The sequence below is a fragment of the Oncorhynchus gorbuscha genome, linkage group LG16 (assembly GCF_021184085.1).
Source record: "Oncorhynchus gorbuscha isolate QuinsamMale2020 ecotype Even-year linkage group LG16, OgorEven_v1.0, whole genome shotgun sequence".
Taxonomy (NCBI): Eukaryota; Metazoa; Chordata; class Actinopteri; order Salmoniformes; family Salmonidae; genus Oncorhynchus; species Oncorhynchus gorbuscha.
Window position 1 is genome coordinate 18,189,487 of NC_060188.1, and position 20,736 is coordinate 18,210,222.

A 20,736-nucleotide genomic window follows, 5' to 3' on the forward strand; every position below is an offset into this window, starting at 1 on the left:
ACGAGGCAAAGATGAATGGAGCAAAGTACAGAGAAAGCGTTGATGAAAACCTGCTCCAGAGTGCTCAGGACCTGCACTGTATATACTGCTTTGAGTGATGAACGCACAGCTTTCTTTCTGCATAGGTGTATTACAGGCAATTGAGCCAAATATACACTGAACAAAAATATAAATGCAACATGCAACCATTTCAAAGATTTTACTGAGTTACAGTTCATATAAGGAATTCAGACAATTGAAATGCATTTATTAGGCCCTAAATATATGGATTTCACATGACTGAGAATAAAGATATGCATCTGTTGGTCACAGATGCCAACAAAAGAAAAAGTAGGGGCGTGGATTAGAAAACTATTCAGTATCTGCTGTGACCAACATTTGCCTCATACAGTATGACACATCTCCTTCACATAGAGTTGATCAGGCCTGTGGAATGTTGTCCCACTCCTTTTGAATGGCTGGCTGTGTGAAATTACTGGATATTGGTGGGAACTGGAACATGCTGTCTTACACGTCGAAACAGAGCATCCAAAACATGTTCAATGGGAAAAAGTGTCTGGTGAGTGTGCAGGCCATGAAGAACTGGGACATTTTTAGCTTCCGGGAATTATGTACAGATTCTTGCAACATGGAGCTGTGCAATATCATGCTGACACATTAGGTGATGGCGGAAGATGAATGGCATGAAAATGGGCCTCGGGATCTCACCACGATGTCTCTTTGCATTCAAATTGCCATCAATTGTGTTCATTCTACATAGCTTATGCCTGCCCATATTATAGCCCCACTGCGACCATGGGGCACTCTGTTCACAACGTTGACATCAGCAAACTGCCTGCCCACATGACGCTATCTGCTATCTGCCCGGTACAGTTGAAACTGGGATTCATCCGTGAAGAGCCAGTTGGCCATCGAAGGTCAGCATTTGCCCACTGAAGTCAGTTACGACACCAAACTGCAGTCAGGTCAAGACCCTGTTGAGGATGATGAGTACGCAGATGAGCTTACCTGATGAGCTTACCTTATCAGTCGCGCAAACCCACAGTTTCATCAGCTGTCCGGGTGGCTGGTCTCACACAATCCTGCAGGTGAAGAAGCTGGAAGGTGTTGGGCTGCAGTTGTGTGGCCGTTTGGACGTACTGCCAAATTTTCCAAAATGACGGAGGCGGCTTATGGTAGAGAAATGAACACCCTGTTAACAGCTCTGGTGGACATTCCTGCACTCGGCAAGCCAATTGCACGGTCCCTCAAAAGTTGAGACATCTGTGGCATTATGTTGTGTGACAAGATTGCACATCTTAGAGTGGCCCATCATTGTCCCCGCACAAGGTGCACCTGTGTAATGATCATGCATTTTAATCAGCTTCTTGATATGCCACACCTGTCAGGTAAATGGATTAGCTTGGCAAAGGAAAAATGCTCACTAACAGGGATGTAAACAAGTTTGTGTACAAAATTTGAGCGAAATAAGCTTTTTCTCTGTATGGAACATTTCTGGGAACTTTAATTTCAGCTCATGAAACACGGGACCAACAATTGACATTTACATTATTTTATATTTGGTACAGCTATCCATCTGGATTTCCGTGTCTGTTTCCATTAGTCCTTTTTGAATCTCTCAACAAGGAATATGTGTAGTAATTTGCTTTTGTGTAAAGTAAAATTGTATTATATTTCTATTGAAATATTCGTTCCAGTTATAGGCAAACACGTCATAGCCCCCCCCCCCTTTCTTGCGACAATCCTGGTGTTGAGAGCCATTCAGAAAAACATAATTGCAACTGTTTGATCTTACATACATTTAAACTTCACCTACCTACAACAAGCACAATATTTCCAAGATATATCAGTTCAGCCATTCAACTATATCCATTATCATCCTCAGTAGCAATTCAGTCACTGTCAGTACATTGCATACAATGCAAGGGATAAATCAAGTGTGCAGTGGATTTTTAAAAATTATTCAAGAAATCAATTCAGGTATTAATTTTCGCTTGTTCTGAGGAGTTTACGGTATTTCAAAATACGGGCTCTTGTATTCCAGTACCTTCGACATATTCAATACTGAGCTCACTACCGGTCTCTTTTCTGCTTCGCTGTGACAAGCATGGCTGACACTGGTCTTGTAGAAACGCTTCTTCGGCGGGTGGAAAAGGTGGACGGTGGTCTCGACAGTCAGGATGTTGCAACCAGTCTTGGTGTGGACCACCAAGCTATCGTCGGGGCTGTGAAGAGCCTACAGGCACTTGGTGATGTGAGTTTACCTGCCCGTGTTGAAGCGGAAGTTAAGCGACCGTCCACTTGTTCATTCGGCGGAGAATTTAAGGACACAGCTGATGCTTAAACCGACTAGGAAAAACCTAAAACTGACCATTACCTTAACCCTAACCTAATTTTAATAAATTATGTAATTAAATATCGTTTTGGGCGTCAAGCGTGCATTTTTCTGTTCATTCTATGATGATGGGCGATTGGATAGGAAAGTGATGCAATAGGGACGTAAACGGGATCATGTTAGCCAACCAGGGAGCAACCTTCTATTGTGAAGACTAAATAATTGTAGACCATGAATAAATACATAATTTAGCTACTCTTATTGAATACAGTGACAATGCTATTACAGACGTGCATCCCTGTCAAGACACAGAACAATCCAACAATGCAGTGTGGACTACAATCCAAGGCAATGGTGACTGTTCAGACTGAATGTTCAGCTGCACTGCTAATCCGCTAATTTGACTAAAAACTGTTAGACATTTTCAATATGAGCTTTTATTGAATCGTCATTAAGGCAATCTACCAACGTTTGATACACCTAGCTGGCTACTACTTGTATATGATGGTAATTAATGGAAGCTTCTCTAATGTCAAACATGTAAAGTGTGTTGTACTGCAGGGCAGCTCTCCAGGCCCTCTCTTTTCTATTTTTGCCAATGACCTGCCACTGGCATTAAACAAAGCATGTGTGTCCATGTATGCTGATGATTCAATCATATACACATCAGCAACCACAGCTAATGAAGTCACTGGAGCCCTAACAAAGAGTTGCAGTCTGTTTTGGAATGGGTGGCCAGTAATAAACTGGTCCTGAATATCTCTAAAACTAAGAGCATTGTATTTGGTACAAATCATTCCTTAAGTGCTAGACCTCAGCTGAATCTGTTAATGAATGGTGTGGCTTTTGAACAAGTTGAGGAGACTAAATTACTTGGCGTTACCTTAGATTGTGAACTGGCATGGTCAAAACACGTAGATTCAATTAGAGGTCGACCGATTATGATCTTTCAACAACCGATACCGATTATTGGAGGACCCCACAAAAAAAGCCGCTACCGATTTTAATCGGCCGATTTAAAAAAAATATATAAATAAATACATGTATTTGTAATAATGACAATTACAACAATACTGAATGAACACTTTTTTAAACTTAAGAAATCAATAAAATCAATTTAGCCTCAAATAAATAATGAAACATGTTCAATTTGGTTTAAATAATGCGAAAACAAAGTGTTGGAGAAGAAAGTAAAAGTGCAATATGTGTCATGTAAGAAAGCTAACGTTTAAGTTCCTTGCTCAGAACATGAAAACATATGAAAGCTGGTGGTCCCTTTTAACATGAGTCTTCAATATTCCCAGGTAAGAAGTTTTAGGTTGTAGTTATTATAGGAATTATAGGACTATTTATCTCTATATGATTTGTATTTCATATACCTTTGACTTTTGGATGTTCTTATAGGCACTTTATTATTGCCAGTGTAACAGATTAGCTTCCATCCCTCTCATCGCTCATACCTGGGCTTGAACCAGGAACACATCGACAACAGCCACCCTCGAAGCAGTGTTACCCATGCAGAGCAAGGGGAACAACTACTCCAAGTCTCAGAGCGAGTGACGTTTGAAACGCTATTAGTAACGCACCCTGCTAACTATCTAGCCATTTCACATCGGTTACACCAGCCTAATCTTGGGAGTTGATAGGCTTGAAGTCATAAACAGCGCAATGCTTGAAGCATTGCAAAGAGCTGCTTGCAAAACGCACAAAAGTGCTGTATATCAAGTCATAGACTTAATTATAACATAATAACACACAGAAATATGAGCCTTAGGTCATTAATATGGTCGAATCCGGAAACTATCTTCTCGAAAACAAAACGTTTATTCTTTCAGTGAAATACAGAACCGTTCCGTATTTCATCTAACGTGTGGCATCCATAAGTCTAAATATTCCTGTTACATTGCACAACTTTCAATGTTACGTCATAATTACGTAAAAATCTGGCAAATTAGTTCGCAAAGAGCCAGTTGGCCCAAACTGTTGCATATACTCTGACTCTATATGCAATGAACGCAAGAGAAGTGACACAATTTAACCTGGTTAATATTGCCTGCTAACCTGGATTTCCTTTAGCTAAATATGCAGGTTTAAAAATATATACTTCTGTGTATTGATTTTAAGAAAGGTATTGATGTTTATGGTTAGGTACACACAACAGTCCTTTTTCGCGAATGCGCACCACATCGATTATATGCAACGCAGGACATGCTAGATAAACTAGTAATATCATCAACCATGTGTAGTTATAAATAGTGATTATGATTTGTTGATTGATTGTTTTTTATAAGATAAGTTTAATGCTAGCTAGCAACTTACCTTGGCTTCTTACTGCATTCGTGTAACAGGCAGGCTCCTCATGAGGCAGGTGGTTAGAGTGTTGGACTAGTTAACCGTAAGGTTGCAAGATTGAATCCCCCGAGCTGACAAGGTACAAATCTGTCGTTCTGCCCCTGAACAAGGCAGTTAACCCACTGTTCCTAGGCCGTCATTGAAAATAGGAATGTGTTCTTAACTGACTTGCCTAGTTAAATAAAGGTGTAAAAAAAAACGGTGTCCAAAAATACCGATTTCTGATTGTTAATGAAAACTTGAAATCGGCCCTAATTAATCGGCCATTCCGATTAATTCGTCGACCTCTAGATTCAATGTTGTAAAGATGGGGAGAAGTCTAGACGTAATAAAGAGATGCTCTGCTTTTTTGACACCACACTCCAAAAAAGCAAGTTCTGCAGGCTTTAGTTTAGTCTAATCTTGATTATTGTCCAGTTGTGTGGTCCAGTGCAGTAAGGAAAGGCCAAGTTATGCTGCATTTGGCCCAGAACATAGCGGCACATTTTGCTCTTAATTGTAATCAGTGGGCTGATATAAATACTATGCATGCCAGTCTCTCTTGGCTAAGAGTTCAGGAGCGACTGACTGCATCACTTCTTTTTATAAAAAACATGAATGTGTTGAAAATCCCAAATTGTTTGCATAGTCAATTTACACACAGCTCTGACACACACACTTATATCACCAGACTTGCCACCAAGGGTCATTTCACAGTCCCCAAATCCAGAACAAATTCAAGAAAGCGTATAGTATTATATAGAGCCCTTATTGCATGGAACTTCCATCTCATTGCTCAAATAAACAGCAAACCTGGTTTCAAAAAACAGATAAAGTAACGCCTCTCCCCTATTTGACCTAGATAGTTTGTGTGTATGCGTTGATATGTAGGCTACGTGTGCCTTTAAAAAAATGTATGTAGTTCTTTTCTTGTCTATTGATGTTCTGTATAATGTCATTCTCTATTATGTTTCATGTTTTGTGTTGACCCCAGGAAGAGTAACTGCTGCTTTTGCAACAGCTAATGGGGATCCTAATAAAATACGAAAATACGTCAACTTTGAGAAATTACACCGAGTCAATAAATTGGGAGCTGTTATTGTCACTGGATCTAAAAATGAGCCCATGGTAAACATATAATGTGCAGTGATAGCTAATTCATGATGTGTACACCAATCAGACCTTGAGAAGATGACCAAATTGGTGGTCCTCTGCCTCAAGCCTCCATTATGATTTTGATCATGGTTGTTTGTTTTCCTGCACAGGTGATCTCAGCTGAGCAGCGCTCCTCAAAGCACTGGGAGCTGACTGGGGAAGGCTGTGAGATAGCCGAGCAGGGCAGCCATGAGGCCAGAGTCGTCAGCTCCATCCCAGAGGAAGGGATGCCTCAGAGTCAGCTCATGGTGAGAGGACCTGCAGGGTGCCTGGACAAGTAATATGTACCGTAATGTTATGTTTATTTGGATGAAAAACATCTGGCTGAAAAATAAATAATTTAATTAAAGTTGGTCTTTACATTGTGATTTTGGGTCATAGCAATATACAGTATATGCTCCCTACTTGGGACATTGGGGCAGTGTTTACAGATAGTTTTGTCTCTATTTCTGTGTAGAAACTAGCCTTTGGGAAGGTGGGTTTCAGCAAGGCCATGTCCAACAAGTGGATCCGTCTGGACAAGGGCCACGAGGGCGGCCCCAGGATCTTCAAGACTGTGAGTTCATCTTCACATCTGACTTGGTGTGCTTTGTGATTGAGTGTGAGTGTTGCTTTTATAATGGGGAAAATAAGTATGACACACAAGCATCAATTTTGTGTGTGTGTACCCAGGTGGAGCGCTTAGAAGACTTGGTGAGGGACAAGTTGCTCCTGGTACAGAAAGGCCAGGCGTCTCAACTGGAGGAGAAGGAGAAGAATGAGCTGAAGAAACGCAAACTGCTCTCTGAAGTGTAAGAATCAGACCGGTTGATAATATTTGACTACTGTGAAAATGTTTGTGAAATGTTAAGTATATGCCTAACTGATATCTACCAGTAGATGGCAATAGATGCCATTCAGCAGTACAACAGTGTTCAATCATCTGGCATCCAGGCATGTTCAGGATGCCCCAGTCACAACTAGCCTCAGCATAGTCTCATGCTGATGATGTTCTCTGACTTGTTGACCCCTAAGTCTTTCGTTGAATAACAGCTGAGAAATGCAGGTTTGGATTAGAATATAAATTGTCATATCATAGTTACATCCTACTTGCATAATATTCCCAGATCAGATGTGAGTCAATGTTGTCGCCTTGTCTGAGTCGAGATGTCTAGTTCACCCAATGATATGAATACCCTAACATTGTGTTTATATACATTATTACTAAATGAATGCACCAGCTAAAGGACCACAAGTACTTTTCTGGGTCCAGTCAGTCAGGATCCCAGTGGTGAGGTTAATACTGTACCTGGTGAGAATGTTGGCTGCGTCGCTAGCTCAGGCCATTGTTCCCCCAGGTAGCTCTCTCTGTTTCTCGTTTGTCTCTGTCTGCCGTAAATGGCATGCTTCCAGCCCCAGGCTTTGTTCGGTTTTAATATCATAAATGAACAGCAGTATGAGAACTCAACCCTGTGACGTTCCACGTGTCCAGAGTTTAGACGCATTTAGCAACAGATTGTTAATTTTCTACTTCCTATTTGCTAAATAGTGTCCCAGGCACTCACCACCACATGTTCCCAATCTCCAATGTTCCCCAAGATGATGTGGCCTTTGTGACTCATGTGATATAACACTTTCATTTATGCAGTTTGAATGAGAATGATTGTGTTTATTTCTGTGAATATTAGGACGGTCAAGTCCTATTGGATCACAAAGGGCAGCTGTTTCAGCACCACCATCACCAAGCAGGAGACGGAGCTCACCCCAGAGATGATCGCTAGGTGAATCCTGCTCTGCTTTAACTGTCAACTTTGACATGGTCGCTCTATGATTGCTAAGATGGATGAAGGATTCCTCATTCTGTATCTCTAACCTGCATGCTGCTGCTGAGGACCCCATCCTATGGCAAATGTATTAAGTGGTTCATTCTCTCACAGTGATGTCTGTGTCATTTCTATTCATATCACTGAATGTTGTAGTCAAATTGGCATTGTGTTCATTAGGTACCGCGCATGATCCAATAAGTTTGGTCTTTACCTGGAAAATGCAGGTGATCTCTTGACCAAGCCTGGTTTTCATGTGATTGTCTGAAACAATTTGTTGGTTCTCGTAGTCCAAAATAGATGAATGAAAATGCACTTGGTCTGCATTATCACATGAGGGGATTTGGCACAGAACTGTATTCAGGTGTCCCAAAAATTAAATGAGTGTTTTTGTTTATTTGCCTCCATGTTTTATCTGCACACAGACTTTGTTTGTGTTTGGCCATATACACAAATTAATTTGATGTTCTCTAGAACATATTTGATGTTCTCCTCCAAATTGACCTATCTCTGGTCTGTGACAGTGGGAGCTGGAAGGAGAAGAAGTTCAAGCCTTATAACTTTGAGGCCTTGGGTGTGGCCCCAGACTGTGGCCACCTGCATCCGCTCATGAAGGTCCGCACGCAGTTCAGACAGATCTTCCTGGAGATGGGGTCAGTCGCCTATCCTCTATTCTGCCCTTGCAGGACACCATCAGTATACCCTATATAACTAATGTATGGTAAGACTAAGTTCTAAGACCTGTGTGTACTCACTCCTCCTGTCTCCTTCAGCTTCACTGAGATGCCCACCAACAACTTCATTGAGAGCTCCTTCTGGAACTTTGACTCCCTGTTTCAGCCCCAGCAGCACCCAGCCAGGGACCAACACGACACCTTCTTCCTGTCTGGTGAGCGACTGGGTGTCTCTGTGTGTCTGGACTTGATGCCCAGATAGGATAAAATGGTGCATTATTGGTGATGCGCTGAAAGGGAAATCTGATTTCCCTAGCTAAAACACTCTAGATTTCCATTAGATATACTCCTCTGTTTTCATCATGTACCATCAGTATTATTTCCGTTTAACTTACCGGTAACTGTGTCCCCTCCTATTATTATATGTCTCAGACCCAGCTCAGGCCCATGAGTTTCCCCAGGACTACCTGGAGAGAGTGAGGAAGGTCCATTCAGAGGGAGGCTTTGGATCACAGGGGTGAGAGCTAATCTTCCACACAAATGCATTACGCATGGATTTACACACACTCACCATGACCACAACCATGTTTTATTTTAATTAAAATAAAATATGACCCCCTCTTTCTCCCCAATTCTGTGGTATCCCATCGTTGTCCCATCGCTGCAACTCCCGTACAGACTCAGGAGAAGTGAAGGTCGAGAGCCATGGGTCCTCTGAAACACAACCAAGCTGCACTGATTCTTGACACAATGCCCACTTAATCCGGAAGCCAGCCGCACCAATGTGTCGGAGGAAACACTACACCTGGCGACCGTGTCAGCGTGCATTGTGCCCGTCCCGCCACAGGAGTCGCTAGTGCATGATGGGACAAGAATATCCCTGCCGGCCAAACCCTCCTCTAACCCTAATTGTGCGCCACCCCATGGGTCTCCCGGTCGTGACCGGCTGCAACAGAGCCTGGACTCGAACCAGGATCTCTAGTGCCTTAGACCACTGCGCCACTCGGGAGGCCCGACATGTTCTATTTTTAACGATGTCTGTGTTTGACAGGTACAAGTATGACTGGAAGATTGAGGAGGCTCAGAAGAACATCCTCCGTACTCACACCACAGCAGTCAGCGCTCGCATGCTGTATAAACTCGCTCAGCAGGTAACCCACTATCTACATTGGTTCATGCTGTCTTAGTATTTACTCAAATTAATTAGAAATCAATTGCATGATGTTACATTCTAACTGTGCAGCAATTGAGCAACTCCTCTGTAACCATTTCAAATGTTCCTTTCTTTCTACCAGGAAAAGTTCACCCCTGTCAAGTACTTCTCCATCGACAGAGTATTCCGTAATGAAACTCTGGATGCCACCCACTTGGCAGAGTTTCACCAGATTGAGGGAGTGGTGGCTGACTTTGGCCTTACCCTGGGTGACCTCATGGGCATCCTTCATCAGTTTTTCAATAAACTAGGTGAGGGCTCTACCAGTCAGGGTTGGGGTCAATTCCACTCTTTCAATTATCTCCCATGAAATGTAATTCAATTCAAATTCAAAGGTCAGTCTTTGAATTCAGAGATAATTCAATATTATCCCCAACAATTCCACAAACTCCAATTAGAAATGACATTTCTTCAGGCTTTCAGGCTGATCATGTCACTGTTCAGACAGCCTAGCTATACTGTAAATATCGGAATACAGGTTGAAATTATTCAAAACAAATCCTACAGTAAATGTTTTATACTATATGCATTAATTCCATTGACTGGGAAATGTAAAAATATTGAATTCCAATTCAATTCCAAAGATGAAATGTTTTTACGATTCCATAACTTTAAAAATGTGAATGTAATTCAACGTACATTTTCATGAATGAGGGAATTCAAGAATTTAATTGGAATTTCAAATGAAATAGGAATTGACCCCCACCCTGCTTCCAGTACCTCATTATTTTTTCTTATTTTGTTTTTTTTACAGTGGGTTCAGTTGTCCGTACTGATGTGGCTTCTAATGCATCTTAATGCCTGTAGTATAACATGAGCTTGTTTCTCTATCTGTCAGATATAGTATTTCTGAGAAAGTAAATATATTTTCTATTTTCTCCAGGAATCACCAAATTACGCTTTAAACCGGCCTACAATCCATACACCGAGCCGAGCATGGAAGTGTTCAGCTATCATGAAGGTACAGTTATTGTGAATATCCTCAAACCCTGACATTTTTCATGTTTGTGTGATATGTGTGTATAGGCCTTGGGCTTTTGTCTCACTCAAACCCAAAAGCCCATAGACAACGCAGTCCTATCCACACGGAATCCATCTTAAATTGTCCATTCCTGCTCTCTCCAGGGCTGAAGAAGTGGGTGGAGGTGGGGAACTCTGGGATGTTCAGGCCAGAGATGCTGCTGCCTATGGGGCTCCCTGAGGGGGTGACGGTCATCGCCTGGGGGCTGTCTCTGGAGAGGTGAGTCAATGACAAAGAAACACATTATCCTCTTCAACTATAACTGATCCTGGTGATGTAATGGAATTGACTGACCGACATTTGTCTAATACAATATCTACAATACACAACCCCTTCTGCCTGGGAATTGCCAGGGACCTCACGATACGATATCACCATACTTAGGTGCCGATACGATATGTAGTCTAAAACATTGGGAACACCTGCTCTTTCCATGACAGACAAACTGTGTGAATCCAGGTGAAAGCTATGATCCCTTATTGATGTAACTTGTTAAATCCACTTCAAGGAGACAAGTTAAAGGATTTTGAAGCCTTGAGGCAATTGCGACATGGACTGTGTATGTGTGACATTCAGAGGGTGAATGGGCAAGACAAAATATTTAAGTGCCTTAAACGGGGTATGGTGATAGGTGCTAGGCGCACCGGTTTGAGTGTGTCAAGAACAGCAACGCTGCTGTTTATTTTCATGGTCAACAGTTTCCTGTGTGTATCAACAATGGTCCACCACCCAAAGGACATCCAGCCATCTTGACTCAACTGTGGAAAGCATTGAAGTCAACTTGGGCCAGCATCCCTGTGGAATGCTTTCGACACCTTGTAGAATTTAGCCTGTTCTGATGGCAAAAGGGGGGGTGCAACTCAATATTAGGAAGGTGTTCTTAATGTTTGTTATACTCTGTGTATGTCTGCTGCAGAGAGACAAGCGAGAGCATGAGAAAACACGTTTTGATCAGTCAGGGAAATAAGTGCTGAACAAATGTTTGCTCACTGTTTTTAAAAAGATGGAAAACAAGCTATAGGCAGGTACAGCCAACTCGTGCTAGTTAACGCTACCTAGAGTAGCAAAACCATTTGTTTATTATTAATTACAAATCAACTTGGATATCGATATAATATCATCCAAAAATAATATTGCAATATGTAACTATCTATCCCCCCCCCCCCCAAATCACTACCCACTCTTGGGCCAGCTATGTCACTGGAATTCACTCACATCAGATCCATATCCCTTACCCTGACCTTAACCCTCTCATAACCAGATGCACAGTCTCAACTGTTAGTGTACTTGAATGGGACATGGGATTTCAATAGGAAAATGTGTCCATAATGTGAAAATATACAATGTTATGCCTGTAATCCCAGTGTGATTTTCCCATAGAGGGATTAAAGGTGGACAGTAGTGTGGTCATGTCCCCAGATGTGCAGCCATGCTTCCAGCACACAACACCAGTCTGTTGGCCCACATGTCGACATGTTTACTTCTGGATTGTTATATCTGAGCAATGAGCATAAAACACCATATCGCCTAATGAGCCTAGAATAATGGTTTCCTCAGATGCAGGTCAGAATTGACCATTTAGATATATTTGTGCTCTACTACGGGTGCTTGAACCCTGGTGACACTGAGGACTTGCATCTATGAGAACAATCACTGCTAATGGATATAGTCAGTGAGCTGGGAAGGACCATATCATCTACTCTGTGTAATCGCTCTCCTCCATCCCCTCTGTCAATATAGACCTTTGTCTCTATCACCTGTTTGTCCTCTCTCTTTGCTGTCTTCCACCTCTCCTTATAATGTACTATGTCATCTTCCTGACACTCTTTCCTCTGCCCTTCTCTGTCTCCTTCAGGCCCACCATGATCAAGTATGGCATCAACAACATCCGTGAGCTGGTGGGACACAAGGTCAACCTACAGATGGTCTACGACAGCCCTGTGTGTCGACTGGACTCTTAGATTCTGTTCAGGCTTCCTCTTGGACAGGCTCACATTACCATACACATCCCATCCCATCCAAGGCCTGTGTCATCAGGACCCCTTTGCTCATTAGTAACCATATGAACATTGAACAATCCCACAAACCCTTAATCTACCCTGGCCAGAGACTGCCTGAGAGACAGATCTGTCTGTTTGAGAGGGTGGGAAAGAGGACTTACTTTTCTCCTTATAGCTTGTCTGGGATTCTAGCTGGATTCTAGCTGCTGTTTAGAAAGTGATACACATATTATACTTTAAACTTAATTTATGAAACAGTTATAACTCATCATTGGTCCTAATCAGCATCTATGCATGTGCTGAGGGGTAGGTAGTGCTAGTACTGGGTTCTCTGCTGATGTGTGCACTACATCAGAGCATAAGGAACTTCACCAGTGAGTCTTTTTTAATTTAAATGTTAGAACGCTGCACAGCGGCTACCTTTGAGCTCCTATGTAATGAAATGATTGTACAGTAAAGATGCTATTTTGAAACCCTTTAGCCTTCCATACAAAACCAACCAACTCTGTGCTGTGTCCACTCAGGTCATGAGACAAATTAGAAATAGTCAAATAAAGATGTTTGAAAGGAGCACGATTTATGTCGTCAAGTCTAATGTAATTACCATTGGTAATGCTGAGCTTTTGTTATTCTATTCTGGCTGTGCCAGATCCGGTTTTAAACCTGCCAGAAGAACATTCTTGTTTTCCTCAATCTTGTTGTGGCTGGTGCGTAACGTGGATTGGCATGTTGAATGATGTGTGCCAAGGTTTAGCCCAGAGGATTTAGGAGTTATTTGTGTCATTCCATTGAAGGTGGAATTACAAATCACGTTCATCGCCTCTAAGTCTCATGTCATCGTCATCGGTCCTTCTGTAGCTCAGTTGGTAGAGCATGGCGCTTGTAACGCCAGGGTAGTGGGTTCGATCCCCGGGACCACCCATACGTAGAATGTATGCACACATGACTGTAAGTCGCTTTGGATAAAAGCGTCTGCTAAATGGCATATATTATATTATATTATCGTACACAGGGTAGATTTTTAGCTCTGCGCACAGGAGATAATTAACACATTAGAGCACTTTGGTTGTAAGTGTAACCTAAAATATCTTAATATGGTACTAAATAAAGAGTCAAGTCTTCCTGTTAGTTTGTTTTAGGCAACGACACGTTGTTTTTTTCTGGTAGCCTAGTTCATCCCCAATCCCTGCAAGATGCTGAATAAATTTGCTGTTGCGAAGAGATGTTCTACACTCTTCTGTTATGTATTAGTTAAGTCTTCCGTAGTCTGAAATACTGAGACTGTACGTTGTAATGCAAATCAGTATCCTTCTGAGGAGCAATATTGACGTTGTACTTCAGCCATGTGTAATCACTTCACTGGAATAGCTTCTCCTGAATGAACCTGGCACAGCGACGTTGTGGTACATGCAAGTCTGCCTGAGCATCCTGTGCTGTCTTTAGACGCTTACATGGAGCTGAATTTCTGAATTCTGGAGTCTTTAAAAAACCTTGCATGCTATTGAGGCTGACTTGAGGGCACATAATAGATGCTGTTGAAAGTTTGTGACAAAGAGAATGATGTTGCGTGCTCTGCCAATACTGGGAAATCCTGTGTCTGCTGCAATAATGGACCGACAGGATTAAAGGTTGTTTACTTAATCAAATGCAGGAACTCCTTAAGTCTTTCTGTTCAGCTAATCCTTCAACGTCTGGAAATAACATTTTAAACCAGAGTCTGGGAGTCCAAGCTAAGGGTTCCCCAGAACAAAACAATATATAGACAGAACAGATCAACCAAGTTTCTCTGTAGAACCTCTAATTCTAGTTGGAACATACTTCAGTTTCATCCTACCAGGTACTAACTATCCTCAAAAGCACTGGGATGCTTCATAGGTATTTGTATCCAGTTTTATATGCAAATTTCAATTTAAATATATATTTTTTATCCTGTGCAATCTGATTCTGTGTGTTCCGCTGCATAATATCATGTTTGCAGTTTCTAACTTGCAAAAGTTACACTACATACCCAAATCAATAATAACAATCGATGTAATAGCCATTTAGTTTGAACTTGGTACAAATATTTACTACTTCATTGAACATCTCAGCTTTGATGTGGTACTGTATAATTGTAGTCCCTTTTCATGTTCTGAAGATACAGACAGTAAAGTCAAATTCCAGTTGGCACAACCAGTGGACAAACCTATTAGCTGGTCCTTAATCGTGTTCACCCTCATACTCTCATTTAAACTCCAAAGCCACATCTGGGAGTCATTTTGCACACAGTTCCACATATATCACCATGAATGCAATGCTTTGCATTGATCAGTAAATCGGACATTTCGTCAAGTCAATGATTAATACATTTAGGAGTTCATCAAAACATGATCTACCAAGTCCTGAGAGACTTGCTGAAAGTTTTATTTAAAGTAGCTTGGTTAAGATTTAGCAATAATCAGTTCCCTTGTTTAGCCTTTACCCTATAGGTCTCATTATTTCCCTTTGATCATTTGACTTTGATCTTGAAATGAAGCAACATTTATATTACAGAGGAATAGCAGTTTTTAGAGGCCCCCAAGTCTCCATGTTTTGATGGATACTGAAGCAGTATTTAAATGTTATTTAAGAAAGGGGGCTGGTGTAGGCAGCTGATGGTTATAGGTTTGGGATGAAACATGGCAAATCCTTTTCCATGGGATCAGTCTGGATCATTTTGAATGTGTTGCACATCATCATCTCATGGCAATAGCCATTGATTAACCCCTGTCCTGCACAGGGTCCATTCAGTAGACCAGGGGTTATTAAACTTTTTCAGCTCGAGACGCAACTGAGAAATTGACCATCCTCCCATGACCCAAATTAAGAATAAATAGTGCGTGATTGTAGATGTATCCTCATAACTCATGACCCTCCTTTCACATACCCAGGGCCCACTCAAGGTCCCAACCCATAGTTTAATTAAGAAACCCTGCAGTAGACAATTCTACGTGTCAGTACAGGATGATACTGTATAGCACCAGCATGAAAGTTGTCTTCAAAAACTCCTTTGTAAAGCTTTGGTTGCTGTGTGGTGTTAACATTTCAACCCATTTAGTTGTCTTGTTAATAACCTTAAGTAGGTCTGTTGAGTCCTGTGACGAGCTTGGTGTAATCAGAATCAACCAGTGACCAAAGGGCTGGAGGGAGTTGGTGCTGGCTCATTTCAAATCTCGCTGGGGAGGGAGTTAGAGTACACAGGCCAGGGGCTGCTGTCTATGGCCAGGGCAGCAGGGCTGTTGTTGCCAGTGCCATGGGTGGGGAAGAAGGGGATGTAGGGGATTGTAGGAAACAGCAAAGGGCTGCCCGGGGGGCTCTCATCCAGGGGCATGGGGAAGCCCACATCATCTGTGTCCCACACGTGGAAAGCATTGTGGGTCAGGACTATGGGGGGGTGTCTGGCAATGAAGCACTCCGGATTTCTGTTCTTCTCTAGGTCCTCGTCAGTGGGGCCAAGAAGACATTCTGATGAAAGGGGTAAACAGAGGGGACACTGGAGATAAGTACATTTCCTTCAGGACTAGTGCCCCTGATCATCTCTGTGTTAGCTAGTCATGTTGCCATTTTGCATAGAAAAGCTTAGGCTTATGCCTATTTGACACAAGTTATTTGGTACACTTATACATTGCAATGGATCAGCCTAACAACTACATAGATTAGTTATATTTCCACCTGATTTTCGAACATTTTAAGTTCATACCTGTTATATCAAGGGCCAGGTCCTTGATCAGATGTCCAACTATAGCATAGGCGACTCCTACCACTACCAGTGCTGCAATCAGCAGGTAGACAACTGCCTTTGGCAACGGAATGAGGTCCCGGACTGCCGGTTTATATTCCTTGTACAGAGGGTCTTCCGTCCCGACTAGTACGTCGAATTTGTAGACTAGTGGGGAAGCATGTGCCTCATCATTGAAATTAAAACTGGTGAAATTGAGGGCATTCATTATGGAAAAGTAGCCTAAACGATATAGCTCTAATGATGATAAACCCGCTGATGCTCCGGAAAGGCAATCCCCCCCAACACCAAGACAAGGACTTGATTGGTGGTGAGTCTTGAATCCGTGCAACACTCAAGTCTCAACTTCTTTGATGTCTCAGTTCGAATGATCCTAAAGGGGATTGAAAAGCATGAAACATGTATATATGTTAATATCTCCACCAAATGTAGTTTAATTTATGGAGATATTACTTCAAAACGATTTCAATACAATTTTGACAGTACAAGCGTTAGCTGCTTACCTTGATTTTGGACGACCGCTGTTTTGATGAAACTGTCTTTGCTTAGATTTTTTTAAAGGTCCCTAATTGGGAGAGAACTTTTGGATGTCCATCTGAAATTAATTTCCATGTTCATAAATCAGTCCCCCTGGAGTTTTCCTTTGACACGCTTCTTTGTCATCCCTCTGTCTCTGTCCTTGGTTCTGTAATGAACCCAACCAATTTTCACGCGGTAGGAAACAGTTCTATTCCTAGACCGCCCACTGTTCATCACTCAAGGGATAAACTTTATCCAGCCTCCACTTAAACAGCCAACCTGTATCAGCTAGATGTAGTTGATAATGTTCCCTTAATTCTATAGTTGATGGATTTACATTACCAAGAAATGATGTCTCCTTAAATGTACTAAGGACTCATGGCGTGAAAATCATGCCAATTAGAACCTTTACAGGAGATTATCAGGAGTTAATCGGAGTTATCAGGAGTTAATCGACACACGATCGCATGTAGTGGACGAATTTGTTTAATCCATGTTGTTTATGAAATATTGTAGACATTTCCTATTCAATATAAACCTACTTTCATCTTTAAAACATGTAGTTGTTCATCTCCACTCGATTGTTTTAGAGGGAATATACTTCTCCGCCGGGAATAATTCAGGGCACATAAATGAAAAAGCCTTTTGGCCTTTAATGCTTTCCCACCATAGACTAGATTTGTATTTGTAAGCGCTAATTGTTAGAAGATTTTGAAACGCATACAGTTCATGGCCTCAATGTGTAAATATAGACTGTCCCTATCAAATAAATGTATTATTATTATTATTACGCTACGAATAATTTCTACCAAAATAGGAGCTACACTGGTTCATGTTCAGTGACTGACTTCTATTTCCTTAGGTAGAGAGCAGGCTTGGGCATGTATGGGATTTATCTGTTTCATAATTCCCCATTTTCAAAGCAGCAGTAGACATGCAAGGAAGCAGAATCTGAAGAGATTAGAGGTTTTATTCCCTCTATGAGACAAGCCTTTATCTGACCACCCCATGTCCTTCATTTCCTGATGGATTTAAACTGCTAGAGCCACTGGAATACCTCCAGAGATTATCTCCTGAACTTTGACAACGTTTTGTTCTGTTGGCCCAATATATCTACATATTGTGTATACTTCATGTACGTGTGTATGTGAATGCACATGCCACCTGCTTTCGTTATTTTTCACAGAAGTAGTGCACTGGGCCTTTACTAGTAGTGTTTTAGCGGACCAATATACCCCCCCCCCCCTCTTTCTGCGTGCCTGTAGACTATCTGTGCAGAGATGTTTGAGAGGTGTTGGGTGTGGAATTCCAGTTTGCGAATCACTTCTTTCACATAGAAGCCTCTAAATAAATGAAAGAATGCACATCAGACACACCTAGTAGGCTATGGTATGTTGAGATATAAAGGGTGTTAGGCCGAGATTCAATACGATCAATCCTTCAACCCTTTCGGCAATGCACCTTTGAAAGGAAATGTTTCTGCGTTCGCAGAGACGACATTCAAGGTGAACGCTGCATATTTCGGCTGAACTGGAAGTTACCTTTTAAATGTCAAGCGCGCTATAACACGATTCTTCCATGGTCCGGATTGAATCTGCTTTACTCGGAATGGAACTGAAAGGACACTGCATGGGTTAAATTACCGCTGAGCCCCTGCCAGAACAAATCACTGTGTGGATGACCCAGCCAAATACACATTTCCAGTGTTTGCTATGGCATTCTTGCAATACAACAACGCTCATCAATCAGTTTGACCCAGACATTGCGTCAAAGTCGCCAAAGCAGATTAAGCTACTGCACATGTGCAGCATGATAGTTCTATTGAGCCTATATCTTCCTATCTCCTCAGCATCTTCCTGTTCACCCTTCTGAAGTTAGGTGTTTGTCTATCCTAGGAACATGAAATTCAGCCCTTAGTTTGACGTTGTTTTAACCTCTTCCTGTCTCCTCCTCTCCTTTTCTCTTTTTTTCAGTTTGCTGATCACTTCTGTTTAAATCCCACTGGCATTACCTCAGTAGGCCTAATCCCCAGATATCAAAACATTTCCACAATGGCTGAGCTCAGATGGATGTACTTTAAAGTTTGTTTGATCACACAAAGTTCATCCTGAAAATACCTAGTCTCTGGTGCTCTAGCTACAGTTGAAGTCGGAAGTTTACAAACACTTAGGTTGGAGTCATTAAAACTCATTTTTCAACCACCACAAATTTCTTGTCAACAAACTATAGTTTTGGTAAGTCATTTAGGACATCTACTTTGTGCATGACACAAGTAATTTTTCCAACAATTGTTTACAGACACACTAGTTCACTTAATTCACTGTATCACAATTCCAGTGGGTCAGAAGTTTCATACACTAAGTTGACTGTGCCTTTAAACAGCTTGGAAAATTCCAGAAAATGATGTCATGGCTTTAGAAGCTTCTGATAGGCTAATTGACATAATTTGAGTCAATTGGAGGTGTACCTGTGGATGTATTTCAAGGCCTACCTTCAAACCCAGTGCCTCTTTGCTTGACATCATGGGAAAATCTAAAGAAATCAGACAAGACCTCAGAAAAAAATAGTAGACTTCTACAAGTCTGGTTCATCCCTGGGACCAATTTCCCTGAAGGTACCATATTCATATGTACAAACAATAGTATGCAAGCATCAACACCATGGGACCACGCAGCCGTCATACCGCTCAGGAAGGAGACGCGTTCTGTCTCCTAGAGATGAACGTACTTTGGTGCGAAAAGTGCAAATCGATCCCAGAACGACAGCAAAGGACCTTGTGAAGATGCTGGAGGAAACAGGTAAAAAGGTATCTATATCCACAGTAAAACGAGTCCTATATCGACAGAACCTGAAAGGCCGCTCAGCAAGAAAGAAACCACTGCTCCGAAACCGCCATTAAAAAGCCAGACTATGGTTTGCAACTGCACATGGGGACAAAGATCTTACTTTTTGGAGAAATGTTGTCTGGTCTGATGAAACAAAAAATAACTGTTTGTCCATAATGATTGGAGGAAAAAGGGGGAGGCTTGCAAGCGGAAGAACACCATTCCAACCGTGAAGCACGGGGGAGGCAGCATCATGTTGTGGGGGTGCTTTTTGCTGCAGGAGGGACGTGTGCACTTCACAAACTAGATGGTGTAGCGGGTCTTATATGTACCACAGGAGAACCAAGAAATGAAGAGCAACACCATGGCTGTCTTTTTGGCTTTTATGTTGATCTGCAATAGTATCGTGAAAAGACAGGACAGGAACACATCAGTCTCCAATGCACCATCTGACAAGTTGTTCTTACTCTGTGTTTTGTTGGACTGAGGAGAACGGAAGCTACGGGTGGTACCAGGGTGTTAGTAGGTGACGCAAGCACCCAGATGAAATAAAATACATTTAATGAAACACAACCCGAAGATGTTAACATTATTCAGCTACTGTAGCTGCCTACCGAACATCAACAGGCAGCACCAGTAGCGCAACAGTTAAAAATAGACACCAAAAATAAAGTAACTGGCAATCATATCGATCTGACTTCCCCCATCTGTCTGAACTGTTCACAGGTTTTTGCCACTGACCCTCAATCTGGTTGTTCTGTTCTGCGTTGTGTACTTTTCTAATAATTTGTTGGAAGTTGGATGGAAAAACCTTTTTAACTCTCCTACAATGGCATCATGAGGGAGGAAAATTAGGTGGATATATTGAAGCAACATCTCAAGACATCAGTTAGAAAGTTAAAGCTTGGTCGCAAATGGGTTTTCCAAATGAACAATGACCCCAAGCATACATCCAAAGTTGTGGCAAAATGGTTTAAGGACAACAAAGTCAAGGTATTGGAGTGGTCATCACAAAGCCCTGACCCCAATCCCATAGAAAATATGTGGGCAGAACTGAAAAAGAGTGTGTGAGAAAGGAGGCCTACAAACCTGACTCAGTTACAC

General features: G+C 41.8%; 1 protein-coding gene across 1 annotated transcript; it reads left to right on the plus strand.

The window, feature by feature from the left end:
* The first annotated feature begins 2,071 nt into the window (after nt 1-2,071).
* LOC124000295 (phenylalanine--tRNA ligase alpha subunit) lies at nt 2,072-13,107 on the plus strand. Its single transcript, XM_046306565.1, has 13 exons — nt 2,072-2,254; nt 5,932-6,069; nt 6,279-6,377; nt 6,494-6,612; nt 7,489-7,581; nt 8,148-8,276; nt 8,397-8,512; nt 8,730-8,814; nt 9,349-9,448; nt 9,593-9,761; nt 10,394-10,471; nt 10,636-10,750; nt 12,387-13,107. Exons 1-13 carry the CDS (start codon nt 2,108-2,110, stop codon nt 12,490-12,492), a joined length of 1,494 nt encoding a protein of 497 aa, XP_046162521.1. The 5' UTR covers nt 2,072-2,107; the 3' UTR covers nt 12,493-13,107.
* The last annotated feature ends 7,629 nt before the right edge of the window (nt 13,108-20,736 follow it).

What these genes read in the sequence shown, in the direction of transcription:
- LOC124000295 (XM_046306565.1), top strand. Translation starts at nt 2,108, where the DNA reads ATGGCTGACACTGGTCTTGTAGAAACGCTTCTTCGGCGGGTGGAAAAG. An exon ending in GCCTACAGGCACTTGGTGAT is followed by an intron (nt 2,255 to 5,931) that starts GTGAGTTTACCT and finishes TTTCCTGCACAG; the next exon opens with GTGATCTCAGCTGAGCAGCG. An exon ending in CGCAAACTGCTCTCTGAAGT is followed by an intron (nt 6,613 to 7,488) that starts GTAAGAATCAGA and finishes TGTGAATATTAG; the next exon opens with GACGGTCAAGTCCTATTGGA.